Below are 21030 nucleotides of genomic sequence, written 5' to 3'. Positions count from 1 at the left end.
TATAGTGAAGTAAGGTCTTAAGAGGGGTAGAAATTCTTCATGGAATGTACAAAAATGGTACCATCTGGATGGCTCCCTAATTTACCAACAATAGGCACAATGTTGCACTAGAAGGCCAGAGTTCCTAAGATATGATGGCAAGTATCCCTCCTTAAGAACTGAGGAAATATTTTATAGTTTTGCTTTCACTTATGCTCCTCAGGTGACAGCCCCAGCATAAGACCATCTGGAGGAAATAGTGTGTAAGAATTTGCATCTTATATAATGTGATTTGATTGATCTCAAAAGAAACTATTGAACAATATTTCCCACATATGTCAACCACCATGTATTATGTTTAAATATAATCTTCAGAAAACCACACTCAATCATAAATGTACTATCTTGAAGGGAGAGCACATTCACCTACTAACACATAAACAAGAAATCTCATTCAACAGACTAGTGGGAAACACAGAATAACCCTGGCTATTTGGGATGCACATTGATGTGAGGAGGCTGCCAGAGGTATCAGAATCAGGCCACTGCATTTTGATTTTACTTCCTGCACTGGTTACTGGTCTTCACTAGGGCTGTATTTTGTGATTCTTCTCTTGTAGGTCTGAATATTCTTTTTGACTTATCTTACCCATGGAATGTGAAAAAGTAAATGGCTTATTTCTGAGAAGTCAGTCACAGGTGTTAGGCTCAAACTGGAAACGAAGAAACAAAACTTCCAGCTTGCCTCTGGTGAATGTGGCTCCAATACTTGGCTTTATGTAATCAAGTCACTGAAAATGATTGTTAAAGCCACTTTAAAAATATTTTTATAGTTAAGCCTTTAAACTTATTCTGCTACAATGTATGTACTCATCCAGGTTGGGGGGTAAGATTTTAGAGCAAAGAGAAAAAGAAGCAGAAATGACTCTTTCTTTGATCTCTTACCAATAGGAACCTGGTGTGGCACACTAGTCTCTGAAAAAGTTGGCAGAATGTACCAATATCTTGTTTCCTACATGGCAATTCTAGTGGTCAAGCCCCAAGTCTTTTGCCTTATTCTCTAACTTATTCTTGTATGTTGAGCTGGCTTAACCAATGGCAATAGCCATAATTTGGAAGTTGTGGCCTGAGGCTGTGATTATACGATCAACCACATGAGACACTAGAGTTAGTTAACTGACCATGATCAATCACATAGAAACAAAAGACCTAATCTAAACTATTACACTCAAGCTAAAGTACACTTGTATCATTTCAAGAAGATAAGAACCTGTAACGTTTTCAAAGATTTATGGGAAACTTGATTAGATAACTTTTATCCACAAACTCAGGAAGTAGTTAGTTGTGTTCACTGTCTAAAAATTTATATTTGCATTTAACTTTAAATTCCCAAGTATTTAATATTTAATAGTTAAAATATATTATTTTACTATATATAAAAAATTTCTAAATGCAATAACTGACCAGTCATCTTGACTTAAATTAGAATAGCTTAATGCAAATTAACTCAGTATATATTTTGCATATTGATCAATGTTCTTTTCTTCTGAAAAGACAAAGAAACAAGGGAATTTCTGAGGTTATTTGTGTACCTTCTATCACTCATTAAAAGATTGAGCCTTGAAAGTAAAAGGTAATAGAACAAATTATTGAGCTTTCCCTGTAGTTTGTGAATATAGCAGTAGAGCGCTTTGTTCTGATTATGAAATTTCAGTCCTAGAATTTATAAAATAATGACAATTAATTTATTTCCCCAGCTAAAATGTTTGAGTAATCATTTTTCCTCTATAGAGCACCATGATAAATTAATATTAAAAATTAATGGATTGATTTATTTATGGAGATTTTGAAAGATAACACCCAAGATAAAACTGTTACTAAATTATAGATCTAGGGTACTTTTCTCAGGTGGCCAGGATGAATTTATAGATGGTCAGCCTGGATGCTTCCATATGTCATGCCTCATTATTATGATTCATTTACTTTTCTTATCAGAACTTGCTCTTCTATTTTTATCCCTAACAAACACCACAGGCAGGTAAAATTTAGTAAGCATTAATTTCATAATTTAGTAGATTCAGGGCACAAGTTGATACATAGTTTGATTAATAATAAATTGCAGGAAAAAAACTATCCAGATTATGTCCTCACTATTTAGAATTCAAGCCTTCCTTCTTGAAAGTTTCCCTCTTCTTCATCATAATACTGCCTGGTGAAAATAATTTCTAGTGCTACCCAGATTGATGAAAAAACCTCTTCTTCAGTTCTGTTTGGTTCCCTGCTTATTTGAATTGCTCTAGAGAACTAACTGAACCAAATTGCAATGTCTAACTTCAGCACAACTTTGCACATTTTTATTCTCCACCCCTTTGCACATATGCCCCAACCTCCACTGTAACATATACTGGGAATTCATGTTTCTTTTAGTTACAGAGATGAATAAGTCAATATTTGCTATGAAAAAAATTAAAATAAACCTACAGAGTTGAAAATAAACAATACTCATACATTTTGAAGAATGTTCCAAAAGAGAAGAGAATACAGAGAGCAGAAACACAGGTCAATCTCACCAAAAGGAACAAGAGTGAGAAATGATGCCCAATTGAAACTTACCTTTAAATTGAGACTTGAAGGAATAAAAAATGATCTATGTGAAGAAGAGAGAAAAATACACACCAAGAAGGAAAGCCAAAATATGCCAATGTCACAGGGGTGCTATGAAACCTTAACTACTCTTCCAAAGAAATTCTAGACATTTTGCAAAGCCTTTTAGTCTCAATGAGAGATAACCAGAACTGGGAAGCATATTGGTCAGGGGCAGAATGAAAGCTGTTTTCCATAGGTTCCAATTTGAGCTACACACTTGGGAATATCTTCTCACACATAAACTATTTCTACTTCCACATTACACAATGCAATATGAATAATGGGATGGGCTAGGAAATAACATTGTGACTGAAGGGTAACCAGATTAAAATATCAGGAAACACTGAAGTTCCGGAAGTGTGCATATCAGAGTCCACCAGTAAGGAAAGAAATATCCTTTCATGGAAATCTCCTTTGGTTTAAAATACCTAATATGCAGCATCTAGCTACTCAAAAACATTAAACTAGGACACATGTTTTATAAAGAAATATTACAGCTGTGTTGCTCATAGGTCAAAATAGAAACCATATGGAAATATTTTTAGCCTAAGACTAATTTTAAAACAAGTAAGCCATTTTCAGAAAGCACTTGGAGTGAATATTCTCTTTTCAAAGTTGTTTTTTAAAATTGCATTTCCTTATGTGACTTGAGTTGATTGAATACTCCAAAACAATCCATTAGAATGACTAATAAACTCAATTTCCTGAGGTCTATTGATGATGTATTTTAGCCTATAGTTTTGCTAAAGACTATTGGGAGACTGGTCTGATTCAAATTCTTCTACAAACCCATGACATTCACATGAAGTTATCCTGCAGAAGATCATCTTCATTTTATATAGACTTTAACGCTTACATTCATTTAAAATGAATTTTTGCATCTGAAAGATGAGTGCAGCAACTAACATTTGAGAAACGATATTTTTGTTAGTCTTAATGCTGAAAAAAAGTTGATGGATGATGTGTGAAATATAATCTGTTTATTTGTTAGAAACCATAAAAATATTCTACCAAAGCAACTAATATGTACTTTCATTCTTTTAATAACCATTAAATATTTTTCAACAGAGTGAAAACTACCCAGATGAGAAGTTAGAGAGATATGTCACTTGATATCTGTAAGACATATTTTCCCCCTTATATTTAGCCAAGAATTATGGTATTGATCATCGTGCCGTAAAGTGTGGGCACACGTAGTTTAAGAAGGTATGCCAAAATAAAATATCAATGTTCTAGCAAAACCCTGGGAACCCTGGGAGGGTACAATAAGTGATATCCTCTTGTTCACCATAATTTTATTTAATAAAATTAATGAAGCAAAAAAGATACTGCATATAAAGTATGTAAATCAATTAGACTATTATCTTATATTCTGAATGAGGAAATAATTCAAGAGTTATTTAGCCACTTAAAGTAATAATGTAAAACAATACCTACTTAAACACAAAAGATGAAATTACTAGAAATAAATTCAAGATGGCATGTCAAACACCAACAACAGAAATATAAAAGGGGGGATTTTTACTATATATTAAGCATGGAAAAACTGATTTCTGAAAATCCTAAGTGACTACAGTTGAGTAAGATTTTGTTATGTACCATTATTACAAGAAAATCAATATATTATTGGCACTATGTTTGACATACAAAATGTCTAACAAAGTAACTTGCAAAGAATAATAAACATATATGAGTATACTATTACATATTATATAATTATATAAAATATATATTTGTATATTTTATACTTTGTTAGTATGTGTAAATTATATGCCGTATATCTATCTATCTATGCCATGTGTGTATATATACAAAGAATATAAACATATATATACACAGAGTATATATACTCTGTATAGCATATATAGAGACAGAGAAACAGCAAGAAAATATATAGAATGATACATAATATATTGATATATGTGTTTTATGTTTACAAAGAAAGCATATCAAGAATACATACAGACTATATATGTGAAGTCTGTACAGTGTATGTCTATAGATATAATAGTAAATATGTATGTATACCAATTTTATTTTTCATATATAAATACTAGTTCATAAATAGGTTTTCCACAATTGACATTTATCAAAAAAGTTATGAATTTTTAAAAAAATTAATAATTGCAGAAATCAAACAAAGGGCAAATTCAGCAATAAGCACATCTGTCTGTTCTTTTTATATAATATTTACCTAGGTATATACACATGCTTATATATATATGAATGTGTATCTATGTGTGCCTATGTGTGTATATATATTTCTTATATATTTCAAATATATATATTTCTTATATGTATATTTCTTTTGCTGTCAAGTAAACATTTAGATGATGGTGGGTTAACTTAATTGTGGTGTTGAAACATGTAAAGAATAAATATCAAGAGAAAATGACTTTAAAGAAGAAATACTTTAGAAAGCTCTCTTCATTATGATTATCAAAAATTTAATGAACCGCTTTAGGAAGTTACAGAGAAGACATTCCTGAGAATGTTTAATTAAGGACAAGAGGTTTTTTGGTGACAGTTTGAATATTCCCATGTGTAAGGACAATCAAAGTTCAGAACCAGTGATTCTTAGAGCCCAAAGGAATCTATACGATTCTATACATCAATACCTACATTTTAATGGTTATAAATCTGACCCTAAAGGAATTAAACAGTCTTGTCTAAAGTCAGAATAGGAAAGGTTTGTTTTCGTCTTTCTTGGAAATCAAATTTCTGCATAATTCTTCAAAATTCTCTAAGTCAGTGTTCTTAGTTAGAATTGTTCAAATCCTCTTTAAAATCAAGAGCATTTTCACAGAACCTCCAAAATACATGTGTGAACTTGAATTTAAGAAACACTGCTGGCTGGGTGCAGTGGCTCATGCCTGTAACCCCCGCACTTTGGGAGGCCAAGGTGGATGGATCACCTGAGGTTAGGAGTTCGAGAGCAGCCTGGCCAACATGGTGAAACCCCATCTCTACTAAAAAAAAAAAAAAAAAAAAAAGATTAGTCGGGCGTGGTGTCGTATGCCTGTAGTAGCAGCAACTAGGGAGGCTGAGGCAGAAGAATTGCGTGAACCCAGCCAGGAGGCAGAGGTTGCAGTGAGCCGATATTGCACCATTGCACTCCAGCCTGGGCATCAGAGCTAGACTCTGTCTCAAAAAAGAAACCAAAAAAAAAAACAAAGATAAACAAAAAACAAACAAAAAAAACACTGTTGTAGGGCATGAGATGTTTACCAAGTATTTCAAATAAAAACAACAATTTTTAATTCCAGGTAAATCTAAGGCAGTTTATGTAGCCCATTTATCTTACACATACTCATGTGCTTCTCAATCAGTACAAAAGACTCTATTTTTTTTTAAGTATACAGGTATGTTATGCATTCTCCACTAAAAGATATATAATGAAAACCAAAAGTGTTAGGCTGGTGCAAAAGTAATCATGGTTTTTGCCATTATTTTCAATAGCAAAACCCACAACTACTTTTGCACCGAACTATACTACTCATTGAATCAAAAATTAAAAATCTATATGAAATGAATTATCTTTAAAAATTTTTTGAGAGAGATGTAAGTTTAAAAATGGTAAATAACTTTGGAATTATTTATTATGATGGTGACATCACAGAATATTATATACATTTATCAGTGTCTTCTGTGAGTACTCAATCCAAGTGTTTATCTTGATTAACACAAAGTAGAAGCTTATTAATTTAATGAGAGGATAACCCCCATTATATTAAAACAAATTAGTACTTAAAATGTGGTGGCAAAAGAGTATATCTATATTACTTTTGTTATAGTAGAATTTTAAAAAACTAAAAATTAAAAACAAAACAAAGGGGCCATCAAAATTTTTAAGATAATTGAATTAAGTATCTCATTTTTGGTTTAAATCTTTTAATAATAGTTCATAATAATTAGCAGGGGCCAAAGGATTCAAATGTAAATATTTTAACATTTTTTCCCCAGACTCAAATATCAACAGATCAAAAGCTTAAACCAATTAATGTTTAAAATTAAAATATCTGAATATAGATAACATTTTCAGAAGGGAAAATATTATACAGTATTCACTAGGTTTAAGCCCATCCATACCTCTGTGTTTATTAAAATTCTTTTTTTTTGTGGGAAAAAAACGCATTCTAAATGAATGCATATTGTGTAGATGTGTATATATGTATAATGTATATATATAAGATATGAGTGTGTGTGTGTGTATATATATATATATACAGACAAAAAAACAGATGAATAAGAGCAATTTTGGGCCCAAAATTGCTCCATACTTTATTTAAAAAAAGTACAAAATGTTAATTTGAAAAATGCAGACTATATGGGGCTTCTGAAGAAATATCAATAAAAAAGTGGCAATCCCACAACAATTTTATGTTTTCATACATTCTCCGAATGTTGTTACTTCAGGATATTGTAATTGAAAAGGTAATATAAAACTAGTTTATATATAATTATTTGTTCAGAATTATTATTGTAAGCATACTTTTTTTTTTTTTGAGATGGAATCTCACACTGTTGCCCAGGGTGGAGTGCAGTGGCATATCTCAACTCATTGCAACTTCTGCCTCCTGGTCTTAAGCGATTCTCCTGCCCCAGCTTCCCTAGTAGCTGGGATTACAGGCATACACCACCATGCCTGGCTAATTTTTGTATTTTTTATTAGAGATGGGGCTTCTCCATGTTGGCCAGGCTGGTCTCAAACTCCTGACCTCAAGTGATCCACCTGCCTTGGCCTCCCAAAGTTCTGGGATTACAGGCATGAGCCACCATGCCTGGCCTATTGTGAGCATATATTAATTTTATATTTTAAAATATACTATTAGTTTATAAAATTAGCTAACCAGAATTGCATATTTACTTTCCTTTCCCTACCTCTCCTTTTTCCTATAATTTATTTTTCATAACAAAACAAAATTATGTATAACAAGAACAAATGAGAATACAAATGTCCATCAAACAAGATTGGTTAAATACATTATAGAAAAATATATGATGGAATATACTTTGCTATTTAAAAAAAGCTGTATTTATGTGTTGTTGAGAAAATGTCACGTTAATTTAAAAAATAAAGTGTGAAAGGGTACATATATTCGAGTTGTAGAGCTACTACAATAAATACATATTTAGCCTTGTGCATATAAAACATAATTTTAAAATACGCTTCTCTATCTCTCTATATGTTTTTTGGAAGGATTCTTAAGAAATTATCTGTCATAGTTCGATAGTGAAACTGAGGATACACTTTCTGTAATGTTTGTTTTTTTCCCATATTAAATGTAAGAAAATCAAGTATAATCATCCCACCAACGTAAAAACTACATTTGGTTATTACTAGTCAAATTAAAGCAACTGTAAAATAGGAATTTTTACCTGTCTCTAAGCATTTTATAAAAATGTATTTTGAGCTATGCCTTAGATAATAATTTAAAATATTACATAAAACTGTCATTAATTTAAACAGGTTATTAAGATATTAAGTTGTATGTTAATAATTTTCTTAGCTGGATATAAATAAGAAGCTTTAATTTTATATTTTGTAGTCAAATTTTTAAATGACTTTGAAGACCCCAAATCCTCTCTTCATGCTTACTATCTTATTTGCTCCAATCTTTTTTTTTTTTTTTTTTTTTTGAGACAGAGAATCACCGTGTCACCCAGGCTGGAGTGCAGTAGCATGAGCTCGGCTCACTGCAACCTCTGCCTCCCTGGGTTCAAGCGATTCTCCTGCCTCAGCCTGCCACATAGCGGGGACTACAGGTGTGTGCCACCACATCTGTCTAATTTTTGTATTTTTAGTAGAGGCAGTGTTTTGCCATGTTGGCCGGGCTTGTCTTGAACTCCTGACCTCAGGTAATCTACCCACCTTGGCCTCCCAAAGTATTGGGATCACAGGCAAGAGCCACTGCACTGGGCCCAAAATTACTCCTTTCTTTATTAAAAAAAAAAAAAAATACAAAATGTTAATTTGAAAAATGCAGACCACGTGGGGCTTCTGAAGAAATACCAATAAAAAAGTGGCAGTTCCACACCGATTTTATGTTTTCATACATTCTCTTAAACTTGTAATGTATATATCTGATTTGTCCCCATTAGATTACTCTTTTACTATTTTGCAAGATTCTTTTTAAATTATGAATCTATCTATATAACTTTCCTTTTGTCTTACTGAATATGGTTTCAGAAGAATTACAATACATTAAAAAAATACTTAAGAGTATCTGAATTTTGTGACTGACGGCTTCATTTTTAGAGCTTATAGAAAAATCTAAAATTAAATAGGATTTTAAAATTAGTAAGGAATCACATTTTTTAGAAGGCAAAATGGTTAAGTAATGATGTCTGACCGTATGAAAACTATCTAAATGATCTTCATTGTGTTCAGGAATCTTGTTTTACAAATCACTTAAACTTTTTATTTGTAATTGTAGTACTTGGAAGAGCCTTCACATTTTAACATTTTGACTATACACACCCTAAATTCTGCGTCTTGGGTGCTTTAATTGCTCATGAGAGTCAACCAAGTCCAGTAATCAACAGAGGATTTGAAACTCCTGATTTTGCTGAACTGTATTAACCACAGGGTTTCAGAGAGGTAAGTCAAAGGAGATGTAAAACAATTACTTAAAGAATAGTTATTTGGGGAGTTTGCCCTTGCTTTCATATCATATAAATCATTTTTGTTTCATCAGTGCTCATACTTCCTTATTTTCATTTACAGTTCCAGTAGAAAGTACATACATTATGTCAAAACACTATCTTGCATACATCAATGTACTAGTTTCAATAAAATCCATAAATGAAGTTGCCTTTCACACGTACACCATGTGTACAAATTTCCATTCTATTAGAAAAGTCACAAGACTCTCTAGAGCTCCTTTTATTATCCATGGCCACAGTTTAGAACTCAATACCTTGACCCTTTAAGAGGGTATATGTAGATTTGTGATAAGGAAGGTGGAGAGAGAAGTTATTTCTATAGAATTCAAAATCAGTTTAGAAAATATATCTAATTCACAGTAACCAAAAAAAGCATACCATTCCTTTCACCAGTGGTAAGAAATTTGGCTTTGTTGCTCTTTGGAATAAAATGCTTAGGAATTAGTGAAGTAGTTTATATTTATAATGGTTATAAAAGTGAATAGGACAAAACATAGGAGTCTTATTAAATTACTGAAAGAATCTGCAATTTTTACCTTTAAAATATATGTAAAAACCCATGTGTATTCACTGTTAATCATATATAACACTATCTGGATTCTAACTTATTGATAATGTACTATTGCAGTCACTCGTCTTATTTCATGCTTCGGTTTTGGTATTGGATTGAGAAATATAAACCAAAATCTAGGAAACAAATGTACTAATTCAGAGTAATCTTAAGTTTTCTCATTAGTTTTCCATAGTCAGGGAGTACTTACTTCAGAGTATTTCTTACTAAAACTTAATTTGTTATCACTGGAGTGAGTGAGTGTGTGTGTGTGTGTGTGTGTGTGTGTTTAAGATGGAAAAGTTATCTTTTTAAGGTGTTTTTCAGAATAACATGATATCCAAACAGACAAAAACAGACATGTTCTTAACACAATGCACTGTAATGTTACACTTTCTTTTTTTTACTTAGTCTCGCTCTGTCTCCTGGGCTGGAGTGCAGTGGCCGGATCTCAGGTCACTGCAAGCTCCGCCTCCCAGGTTCACGCCATTCTCCTGCCTCAGCCTGCCTCAGCCTCCCGAGTAGCTGGGACTACAGGCGCCCGCCACTTCGCCCGGCTAGATTTTTGTATTTTTTAGTAGAGACGGGGTTTCATCGTGTTAGCCAGGATGGTCTCGATCTCCTGACCTCGTGATCCACCCGTCTCGGCCTCCCAAAGTGCTGGGATTACAGGCTTGAGCCACCGCGCCACCGCGCCCGGCCGGTAAAATGTACTTTTTTTTAAAGTCAAATTGTAATTACCAGGGATATTTGTAAATTAGAAAGAAAAAAAAAAGTTACTTATCCAAATGCACGTATTTTTATCTTACTTTGTTGAAACTTCCTGTCAAACACCAAGAGAATGTGTGTTGAATAACCATGATCTAATTATAAGAACGCAATTTAGGCAGGGTGTGGTGGCTCAGGCTTGTAATCCCAGCGTTTTGAGAGGCAGAGGCGGGCGGATCACGAGGTCAGGAGATCGAGACCATCCTGGCTAAAACGGTGAAACCCCGTCTCTACTAAAAATACAAAAAATTAACTGGGCGTAGTTCCAGCTACTCCCTAGGCTGAGGCAGGAGAATGACGTGAACCCGGGAGGTGGAGCTGGCAATGAGCCGAGATCGCGCCACTGCACTCCAGCCTGGGCGACAGAGTGAGACTCCGTCTCAAAAAAAAAAAAAAAAAAAAAAAAAAAAGGCAATGCAATTGTGTGCAGAATAATACAATACAAGAAACTATCTAGAGATTTAAACAGGAAATGGTAAATCCTTGCAGGAAATTATCTCAGGAACAAAACAAAAACACCTTAGCCCAGTTCCTGTTACAGTATAAGAAACTATTTTTAAGTCTGGGCTTGGAAACCTGTTTTTTTCAGGACTTGTATCCATTGTATTTAATTGGCCCCCTGAACTTGCCCTTCCTTCCCAAGTCCACTGCTTCTGTCTTACATCCTGATTATCTTATAAGTAAATTGATCAAAAGCCTAATTGGTTTTTATGTCTCTAGCATTTTTCTTGTCCTCGCCAAATAAATGTCTGCAGTTACAAGATTTCTTATTAAATTCAGACATCTAACTGTGCTTCCTACAGCATGAACTCAATTCCCTTCTCAACCACATCCCAAGTTATTTTCCAACTTTGTATTTCAGTGTTCCACAACAGGCTCCATTATTCCATATGTTTACTGTGCACTTCATCATTTCCTTGACCTGGTACCTTCTAAAAATGCAACAGCATTTCTTTCTGTTTGGTTTTCTTATTCTCTTTCTTTTATCCCTCTGGCAATTGCTATTCTGTTTTTTGTTTGTTTGTTTGTTTGTTTGTTTGTTTGTTTGTTTGTTTTGAGACGGAGTCTCACTCTGTCGCCCAGGCTGGAGTGAAGTGGCCGGATCTCAGCTCACTGCAAGCTCCGCCTCCCGGGTTTATGCCATTCTCCTGCCTCAGCCTCCCGAGTAGCTGGGACTACAGGCGCCCGCCACCTCGCCCGGGTAGTTTTTTGTATTTTTTAGTAGAGACGGGGTGTCAGCCAGGATGGTCTCGATCTGCTGACCTCGTGATCCGCCCGTCTCGGGCTCCCAAAGTGCTGGGATTACAAGCTATTCTGTTTTTAAAGTTCAGTTCAAATGTTTGGTCCACTTTCCACGTGCCTTTGTGAACCTGAGTGACAAATTATACACCTCTGACAATATATTCCCCTATTAGGCCACTAGTGAATTGTATATGCCTCTGTTTGTACCATAAAGCCTATGCATTTTTTAAAGTTAGTGGTCAGCTCTTCATTTTTGAAGCTACAGTATCTGACACTCAGTACACTTCCAGTAAAAAAACATAATTTCTCATCTGTGGTTCATCTTCTTTACATACTTACACTGTGTGCATGAGTGAATTTGGCCTTTTGGTCATCTGTCACTTTTAAGCAAGAGTTTATATTTTAATGCTGTTTTTTCTGAACTTGTATTAATAAAAGGGAAATGTTGGCTTAATTCATTAAAACAGCATCTGTGACTTTGGGGGGAAGCATTAAGGCATTTTATCTCAGCCAGCCTCCTTTCTCACTAGTAGGCCTCTTGGCTACAGATGGGACTTAATTGCTCCTTAAATATATCTAACATTTATGCTTACATAATATTGCCCACTAGCCATTCAGTACTTCTGTTGTAGTTTCCTTACACAAAACCCATTAATTTTACTATGAATTCTTATTAATTTTTAGTTCTAAAAATAAAAAAAAAAATAGTGGTTTGTTCATGAGCAGACATACATAAGTGCCAGGTTCAACAATTTGCTTTTTCAAAAAAGAAGATGAATTAAAATCATATCATATGTAAACAAACTTCAAGTCTGTAAATACAGTAACCATTAAAAAATAATGGAAACATATATCCAGTTGGAGATTTTACTGAAGCTTATTCTTGTCTAGGGAAAATGTTTAGTTATATGTGTTCCACTGTGCCAAGGACAAACTGATGCCTTTCCAGTCACTTACCCTCTGACAGCATGAATAAGTCTCAATGATGGATAGGCAGTTCGCACTTTCAGTTTATTCTTTAGGATTAATGCATTAACCCACTCCACGTGCTTCTCTCCTCCTTTGACCATGAAAGCAGGAATCCAAAGGACACTGTCATTCAGCATGGAAAGTCTATGCACAAATTTTTCTCTGTCACTCTCATTCCGAAAGCCTCCAAATGCTCTTTGTACAACTGATGGATTCATGGTAATAAAATCTGATTTAGTTCCCACATCTGCAGCAAATTCCACCACAGGAGCTAGATTACACCTGAAGAGGAAAAAATTAATGGGACAAATGAAAAAAAAGAAATAATCACTGGTAAAATGATGTTCTTGAAAAGAAGAATGGGAAATGACCATTTTTTTAACCATGTGAAAAGAAAACCAAAAGATCATCTGCTTGGTAAGACTGCATTTTCAATAAGTCTCCACACGTGTAGGAACACTGCTTGCGATAAAAAAGTGCACTCCCAGTACAGGGCTCAAAATGCCACTTGTGTGAATTCAACCTGTTGTCTAAGAATACCCTTTGCTATTATCTTCATAAAACTACACAATTTGAATTTGTAATCAGAGAATTTATGATGGTAAATTCACAAGGGTTCTTTGGCCATTCAGTAGGCAATTTAAACCACATGCTGCTCTACAAGTAAATAAAACACATTGGACTTGACATTCTAATCTGCACCACTTGTAAAACTTAAGTCATTTCAACAACTTTGTAAGTCTAAGGAGATAAAGTTGACTTTACTTATACTCTGAGGTTAGGGGAAAAGTACAATTCCTTATAGTGTCTTACACAAACATATTTACAATTGTTTTCTATAGGTCTAAATGGGGAAGAAAAATAAGAAGAGTGGAGATATCATATTTAATGTGACTTTCTGGAGTTTTAGGTAATACAGAAAAACTCTTACTATAAGATCAAATATCAGCCTTCCTGTTATTTTAGGACCTCCTCAAAATATCTGTTTTCCCTTTTTGGACGTATGCATCCCTGGGGAATGCATATGTAGGGAAAGAGCAGCATATGTTGTATTGCTTTCTCCACTAGAGCCATAAGGTTTTGAAAAGAGCTTGGGCCTGATGTTATTCATATAACCTGATTCCATTCTTATATTAGAAGAAAGCTTTGAAAAGCACCTTGAATATGGCCTTTAACCAATTTCTGTTGCTTCTTTGATCGGTCACAAAGACTTTTTTATACTTGATTTTAAAAATAGCTTCACTAAAAAAATTATTTTAACTTGCTTTTAAAAAGGTAGGTTTTAGTTGACAAACGAAAAACTAGATTTTGATAAACAAGAGTTTACTGTATTGGGAAAAAGTTGTTTGAATCAATTCAATCAAAACTTTCACGAAAATATGAAACTATTTTTAATACTTTTATCAGCCTTTCAAGGGACATGATTTTCTTTTTCTGCATTTTTGAGTGTTTGGTCACATTATGAAAGTTCCTTACATTTCTTTTCCTTGTGTACTTTGTCACATTAATTGAATTATTAAACATTTTAATTAAAAAGTCAAATATGTGTTCTGATATTAAAAATACTGTCTTATATATCGTTCCTTATCTCTCTTAATTAACATATCTTTTCACTTCCTAGATCTCTGACAATATTTAGCTATAACAACAAATATATTTCATCTCAAATTCTATGTTATTTAGAGTTAGCTACTGAGGGAAAAATATTAACACAATAATATTATTTAGAAAGTATAGGTTAAAGATTATTATCTTTTCAATTTAGGTATCTTTAATTACATCCACTATATTATATGACAGAGTACATATTCGTTTCTATTCATGATTCATACCACTAATTGTGATTAGATATTATTCATTCTCATTATGGTAAGAATATTACAAACAGGACTACCTAGAAAAGATTTTCTGATGTGAATACTTGTCAAAGTGAACACCTTCTTGTGGAACTCAAGGAAGATCAAGGACTTGATTATTTTAAAATCTTAAAATGTGCTCTACACAAATATGAAAAGTAATCTAAAATCTTAATGAAGCTAGTTATAACACAAATTTGGAAACTGTGAGGAAATTATATTCTGGACATCATTATTACTGACACTTGTTTAGGTAAAATAGTGAGAACACTTGTAACATTACAATGAACATGTTCCTGTTGGGGAAATGGCTTTGGATATTTTTTCCACTACAACAAACCCTCAGTAATTTCTTTTCAGAGGATTCCAATTGTAGAAAAATCAGTATTTATACTTTATTTTCACTATAATAGTAAAACTAGCAAAAATCAACCCAATTAAATAGAATAAAAATGATATATTCTGCTGAATTATTCCTTCAGGAAAAAAATCACTCAATTACTCTATACTTTTTCTTGTCATATATTTAAACATCCCACCCCCTATTCATATTTTCCAATACCCACTCTTGATTTTCTGGCCATGAATTTCTCAAGAGGTGGTAAGATGCTGATGAATTAAAGCTGAAGGGTGAAAGATAAATGCTTTTCACTTTGAAAGCAAAAAGAAGCTAATGGAATAAGAATATTTATGGAGAATAGGATTGGTTTAGGAAACAAACCAACATATTTGATTTAATTAATGAATTCTAAATGAATATGGTGCTAACTAAAAGAGCAACTGGAGATCAAAGAGTAAGAAATCCATGTGCAGAGTCTTGAGGATCTGAGCAGCACCACATCAGACTTTGTCAGGGATAGTAACTGAGGTACAGAAAATAACAAGACAGAAGACACTTCATAAAATATAACCATTTCTGGATTTAGGAATCCAGCTTGTTCATTTTCCTGGGGAAGAATCCATTGTCCCTGGAAAGTAGAGTAATACAATGTTCCATGTTGCTGGTAAATTAAAAACTCTGTGGTTGAGTCAGAGTTTTAGTCATAGAATTAGCTGAATGCCACATATTTAAAATAAGGCATTAAAAAATCAAAAATAACCAAAGAGCTGTGATGCACTTCAGCAATTCAGTAGACTTGTTTTGAGCATCCAAACACTACTGGCAGAAAAACTGCTGACTGAGCAGGATTATGAATATATTTGCAATCACAAAATTTTCATTTTTCTTTTTAAAAAAATCATTAGAAGCTATAATATTCAAAATTAGCCAGAATGTGTCTCATTTATGAGTAATACATGATACTCATGTTACTCTTAATCTCATAAAACAGAAGAGTGGCCAATTTTAAAATGGTGGATTTTGGTGAGTCAAAATTGTTGAGTGCATATAAACATTTAATAGAGTCAAACAATATTCTCTTTACCCAAATTAAATTTTTGTGCACATTTTATATTTGAAATGTTGAAAACATATACACAGAATTAGCTGTATTAACAATACTCTTTATTTACTCTAAACTTTCCAGTTCTCAATTTATTTGTGTTTATTCTCCAATATTGATTAAACACCTACAGGAATGCAGCTAACTCCACTGTATTCTAGGCCTCTGAATTTTCTTCCATGATGACTTCTCATCCCTATATGCAGAATTGAAGTTACTTTCATGTTAATTTAAAAGTTATATAAAATATTTATTTTAGGATTCAAAGGGAATAAATGTTTATTTCATCTATGAGCACCTCAAGATTACAGAATTCCCTAGCAAAAAATCTCTCTTGGATTGGCCATTATTCTCTGCAGTTCCCTTAAATGATAGTTCAGTAATATATGCAACTGGGAGATCCCACTTTGATTTATTCAACGGGCATTTATTGAGAGTTTGTTTTGCAAACACTACTCTAGAAGCTCAGAAATCTTTTTCTAGCTATTTAGTTATTTATGTTATTTAATAATGACATAATCTATCCAAAATATACTCTTCACAGATATTATTAGTAGTTTTAATAAGTTAATGCTCATTCATTAGCAAAATATTTTTAAATTCTACAACGTGTTTTATGTATCTGTGCTAGGTATAGAACTCATCATTCAAAACTGGAGTAAATATGGTGTAAAACATGGTGTTCTGTGATAATTGGAGGTTGTCGCTTACATCCTTTCACGCAAAACAGATTAAGAAGAAAACAATTCTAGGTGTATTACAGACCAAATTTTCCCCACCTTTTTAAATATTCAGACAAATTACAAATACATAATTATCATCCTTTGTCTTTTTTGGCCAGTCCCACTGTATTGCTTCCTGTGCTAACTGACATCCCTCAGCCAAAGCATTATTACCTATGGAAACACCTTTGTCAATCCACTGTGAAATAGGAACCAATGTCTTCTCTTTTCTCCTCCTAGAGAAAGCTTGTTGATCCTGTTTGCTCCCATCTTGCTTCTCAGCTTGAGGAGCAAATGGAACAACAACAACAAAAATCTGTTAGCTATCTTTTCTTAGACTTTCTGATTACTTTATCAAAATTCCTAGGGAAAGTTGGCACATGTGACCTATCAGTCTCTTTGACTTTCCTGTCATGAAGGTTGTGGGCTCCACATAGACTTCAAACCATTCATTTTGCTCTGAGGTAAAAAGTAGTATTAACTTCATTTTTAGATGAGAAACTAAGGCTAAAGTGGTTGAGAAACATGTCCAAGGGCATATAGATTATAAAGGAAAAAGCACCATCTAGTTTGTAATCATTCCAGGACAGGGGTTTTAACTGACACTATTGTACATACGATTTCATTCAGAAATATGATAAATGTCTATAAATTAATCCTTCACACAAACCTTCCTGTAGAAGAAAGAATGTTTTATCATTTAGCCCTAGCTTTATAGCTCAGATTCCTAGGACTCGGGTATATTATTCAAGGCCGTTCAACCATGACCTTTCCCAAATTTTGAGCAGTTATTAAACAAAAGGTTTTAAACATCTAAAACATAAGCATAATCTCTATACCTCAGATCTCTTGATAGACAAGATTTCAAAATATTACTAGAAAGTATTAAATAACTAATTGATAAGACTTTTGAAATACTAACCATAGGATTAAAAGTTGACTTTCCTGTGGTATACCATAATGTAGTAAGCAAAATATAAGAAATAAAGTTGAAATATCACCTTGAACATTTGCATTTCAGTGTGCTGAAGAGGCACACAAAATGCACACATATACACACACACCACATTTTAAGCTTTTAACAATGCCAATTGATGAAATTCTTAACTTGATAGAAATACAAACAATACACATCATGAAAATAATGAAATGACTAAACAGAAGAGGACATTTTTCACAAACCCAGATTAGTTAACATTACTGGCAAGGGAGGGAAGAATAGTGTCATAATTTCTAGAGAAATTCACAGAATGAAAATATAATCAAATTCCTTCTACCAAACAAAGATCTGAACACCAAGAAATATGTTAGATTGTGTCATTCCCACATTTCTGTGAAAACAAAAATGAAAACATCGGTCAAATTTGCTATAACTGCACAGATATTACAGAATAGCTTAGATTTTGGAGGGGACAGAAAAGGGAACAATGCCAAGGAAAAATATATAGTTTAATTTAAATAAAAATGTTAAATATATACCTCATATTTATCCAAATTTGGCTTAAACTTTGAGAAATAAAAGATACATAGCTTCATTTCTATTCTTAGCTATCTGATCATCAGTAACCATGTGGGCAATGGAGACCTAAAATGTGGGCAATGGAGTTCACATCAAACAAGTTACTTAACTTCTCTAAGCTTATAGCTCTTTTTTTTCACTTTTTCCTTTATTCAAGTATAAGTGACAAATAAAAATATTTCAGAGATTCAAATTTTTCTATAAATCAGGTTAACTGATTTATAGAAAACTGTAACTATACTGGGAAAATTAAATTAAACAAAATATTTGAAATTCTTCTCAAAATTCCCTTGCCCTGGATGGATAAAACATACTAGCTTATGCTAATTCCTTTCACATACTCTTTCTTTTTGCAATGTATTATGATCATAAATCTTTGGAAATGCACGCAGGTAAGTTAAAGGCATGTCAAATAAGATCTTTCTGAGCAACAGCATAAGGAAGCCCAGACTTCATTTATAACACATTTAGTAAGCCATTTTGACTGAAATTTACTTTTGATCCCCTGGGAATTGAGACTTGAATGACTGATGGGGCCAGACTGCAAACATTTTAAATATTAGATGAAACAAATTTGACTCCATAGGGAGTGTGGAAACTTTAAAACCCATAGACATGGTCAATTGTACTTAAAAAGAGGAATATGACTCAAGTGTTCAGGAGAATAAGGCCTCCCAGTTAGAATTTTTTTTTTCTTTTTCATTATACTTTAAGTTCTAGGGTACATGTGCATAACGTGCAGGTTTGTTACATATGTATACTTGTGCCATGTTGGTGTGCTGCACCCATCAACTCGTCAGCACCCATCAACTCGTCATTTACATCAGGTATAACTCCCAATGCAATCCCTTCCTCCTCCCACCTCCCCGTGATAGGCCCCAGTGTGTGATGTTCCCCTTCCCGAGTCCAAGTGATCTCATTGTTCAGTTCCCACCTATGAGTGAGAACATGCGGTGTTTGGTTTTCTGTTCTTGTGATAGTTTGCTAAGAATGATGGTTTCTAGCTGCATCCATGTCCCTACAAAGGACACAAACTCATCCCTTTTTATGGCTGCATAGTATTCTATGGTGTATATGTGCCACATGTTCTTAATCCAATCTATCATTGATGGACATTTGGGTTGATTCCAAGTCTTTGCTATTGTGAATAGTGCCGCAATAAACATACATGTGCATGTGTCTTTATAGCAGCATGATTTATAATCCCAGTTAGAATTTCATAGTAGCATAATTCACATAGTAGCATTATTCACATAGAATAATAAAAATCTTTTATTATTGCTCTAAGAAGAATACTTACATTTTAAAATATTTATTTATTTATTTATTTATTTATTTATTTATTTATTTATTTATTTATTTTGAGATGGAGCCTCCCACTGTCACCCCGGTTGGAGTGCAGTGGCGCAATATTGGCTCAGGGCAACCTCTGCCTCCCAAGTTCAAGCAATTCTCCTGCTTCAGCCACCCAAGTGGCTGGGATTACAGGTGCCCGCCACCATGCCCAGCTATGTTTTTTTATTTTATTTTTTATTTTTAGTAGAGACGGGGTTTCACTATGTTGGTCATGCTGGTCTTAAACTCCTGACCTCAGGTGATCCACCCACCTCTGTCTCCCAAGTAGTTGGGATTACAGGCATGAGCTACCCCACCTGGCTGAATATCTAGCTTGTATTGAACATTTGTGATGTGCCAGGAAGCATTCTCTGTGCTTCGCATGTAATGTATGTGACTCTCACAATAAGCCAATGAGATAGTCACTATTGCTGTTTTCAATGATGAGGAAACTGAGTTGCAAGAAATATGTCCAAGATTACGTAGTTTGTAAGTAGTGGAGGCAGATTTTAAGTTCATGCTCTTAAATATTGTGTACCATTTAATCCCTAAGAATGGAAAGGAAGCAAAAAATAAATACAAAGAACTTGGTCACAAGTTCAGTTGTATATGTGAAGGTGATATGGCTATGACTTACATCACCTTGTTGAACCTATGTTCGGTCTGAAAGTCTGATTGGCTAAAGTAAAGGTTTCATCTTTCCTCAGTCTTCTGTAAACACTCCTACCCAAAGGTAGGGTCTTGGGTGGGAGAGGATGACAATCCCAGCATGCAGAAAGTCACGGCCTGGTAGGAATATACAGAAGGTTGTGATCCTCTGAAAAGCCACCAAAGAAAACAGACATAGGAAAGAATGTGAAGGAAAATAAAATGTTGATTCTGAGATTTCCTACTATGTAAGTGTGGAAAAAAGGTTAAGTAATTAATAGTAGATGTGCACACACTAAAGGAGGGAGGGAAGAAGGAAGCAAGGAAGAAAGAAGAAAAATGACCCACTTCTGAGACGCCATTTAAAAGTACAGTACTAAAATTCAGAAGACATGAATTCAAATCAAGACTCTTTACAATAAAACCAGTGGCTTATATTCTCTTTCCGAAACTAAAAAGTGGTTCTATGTGAAAATGAGAAGTAAAAACCACTCATTGAGTTTAATTTTAAAATAAATATATTGAAATGTGTAAATTTTTATCTTCTTTCTCTTCAAGAGATTTACATCTTATAAGAAACGTGCCCAGTATGAAAAACTACACCTAAACAAATGCTATTGTTGAAAGAAAAAAATCTTTCACACTGGAACTCAAGTCTCAAAATAAATAATAAGAGGATACTGGAAGA

At 33.6% G+C, this 21030-nt stretch overlaps 1 protein-coding gene across 1 annotated transcript in view; it reads right to left on the bottom strand.

Moving 5' to 3' along the window:
* Nucleotides 1–21030, bottom strand: part of ST8SIA4 (ST8 alpha-N-acetyl-neuraminide alpha-2,8-sialyltransferase 4) — a 100907-nt gene that overhangs the window by 35904 nt on the left and 43973 nt on the right. Inside the window, 1 exon segment of the mRNA XM_010352969.2 lies at nt 12809–13102. Within this exon segment, the coding sequence (XP_010351271.1) occupies nt 12809–13102 (294 nt within the window).

Source organism: Rhinopithecus roxellana, chromosome 3, assembly GCF_007565055.1.
Source record: "Rhinopithecus roxellana isolate Shanxi Qingling chromosome 3, ASM756505v1, whole genome shotgun sequence".
NCBI lineage: Eukaryota > Metazoa > Chordata > Mammalia > Primates > Cercopithecidae > Rhinopithecus > Rhinopithecus roxellana.
Note: the sequence above shows the minus strand (reverse complement) of the source record. Positions and strands in the feature narration are given on the sequence as shown.